At 51.0% G+C, this 1,657-nt stretch overlaps 1 protein-coding gene across 1 annotated transcript; it reads right to left on the reverse strand.

The window, feature by feature from the left end:
• Positions 1-64: 64 nt before the first annotated feature.
• On the reverse strand, positions 65-1,549 carry PPTG_20452 (hypothetical protein; the record flags this gene model as incomplete). Its single annotated transcript, XM_008919256.1, has 1 exon — positions 65-1,549. A coding segment is annotated over one exon (1,485 nt), but the record flags the coding sequence as incomplete, so codon positions are not given.
• Between the last annotated feature and the right edge of the window lie 108 nt (positions 1,550-1,657).

Below are 1,657 nucleotides of genomic sequence, written 5' to 3' on the forward strand. Positions count from 1 at the left end.
CACCTTTGGATGCAATGGTGCAATCGTCATCGGAGTTGCATGATGCTTTACCGGACACTCTTACAACCAGATTATCAAAATCCTGATAGCTGTCGATGTTGTCTTCAATCCACTGCTTCGTCGGATGTGACGCTGGGTCACAGCCATAGACCATCGTTGAGGTATCTTGGTAAACCCGAATGTAATCAATCTTCATTTTCATCGGGAAGGCATCGCAGATAGTGTTGGTTTTCTTATCCTTTCCATCGCCGTAGCATCCAGAGACGCCAGCATTGGGGGGCTTGGACCCCCACTCACTCGAAAGCGCGACGTTAAAAATTAAATACATGGGCTCTTCGATCATGATCTTCCTGGGGTTCATTTGCGCAGCATCTTGAGGTGGATTGGTCACGGTAGCTGCAGCGATTTCGAACACGGGGTGGCCTTCAACTTCCCAACGGACGTAGCCGTCGTCACCAGGGACCCACTCGACGGAGTATGTGACCCAGTCTGTGTATGCGGCGAGGTGGATGCCCCAGTTTGCAGAGAGTGCGTCCAGTTGATACATAAAAGAAGACGCCGCGCTGGTGGAACCTCCTGACTCCGCGCACTTGGAGTCGGTGTTTCCTGCATTGCACACGTAGGCACCAGTGTATCCATTGATCTTTGGAAAGCAGGTGCCATTGGAGTTAATTCCCCAGTGATCCGTTTTGTTGTCCATGAAGCCAAGCTCCGCATGCACGTCAAATGACGCTGGGCAGGTCTCAATCGTGCATGCATTTTCCGTGATGCCCTTACTTAGCGAGGCATTAATTTTTGCCAGCGTTTGGATCTCATCACTTCTCGAAGCACACAGATTGTTGGCTCCGTATCGCATTCCTTGGTACCATGATTTATATCCACGGTTCTTTTTGTACAACGCTGTGGGGACATCAACACTGTTGGCGCCGGGGGTCGTACAGGAACCATATCCGTAAATACACGACGGATTGACCTTTTCGTAAAACTTTCGGAAGTCGTCAGGCATTCCAGGCCCGATTTGCATGGATGAGGAGATTTCGGTACCGCCACCCTCCAGGATATCGATTTCAGGCGCTCCACGACCTTGGTAAGGGTTCATGCCTGAGCCTGGATTGGGGTCACATGCACTGATGCGCTGGTTTTGGGAGTCAAAGACGGTATCGTTGCATTCATTGTACGAGAACGGCCAAAAACGAGCTGTTGAGCCCGTGAAGATGGCTCGCCCCAAATTTCCGAACATCCAAATGCCAGGCCAGGTAGGATAGTAATCAATACTCTCCGCTCGAGAAGTTTTTGTGGCGTTGATGAGGTCGGGATTGCCAGAGTCTTTGTCCACGACACCGGGCAGCTGTGCTCGTACAACGACCAAACCTCCTTGAAAACAAAACTTGTTCCAACCCTGCACCATTGCTGCTCGATAATAAAACGAAACGTTCTCGAACCCACGGGGCGTAATGTAGTCGTTCCAGACCGTGAGGTTCTGCTCGTCGATATCCGACTCGATGTAGAAATAGCAGTTGTCATCCTTATCACACTCAGTCGATGTCATGTTGATCGAGTAGATTTCCAGCGCCGCGTTCACACCGTCGGGTTTCTCGATTGCCGTCCAGAGGTGGTCGGCACCTGCCTCAAACGTGCGGCCTTCTTGATTGAACTC

The sequence above is a fragment of the Phytophthora parasitica genome (genome assembly GCF_000247585.1).
Source record: "Phytophthora parasitica INRA-310 unplaced genomic scaffold supercont2.621, whole genome shotgun sequence".
NCBI classification, from domain to species: Eukaryota; Oomycota; class Peronosporomycetes; order Peronosporales; family Peronosporaceae; genus Phytophthora; species Phytophthora nicotianae.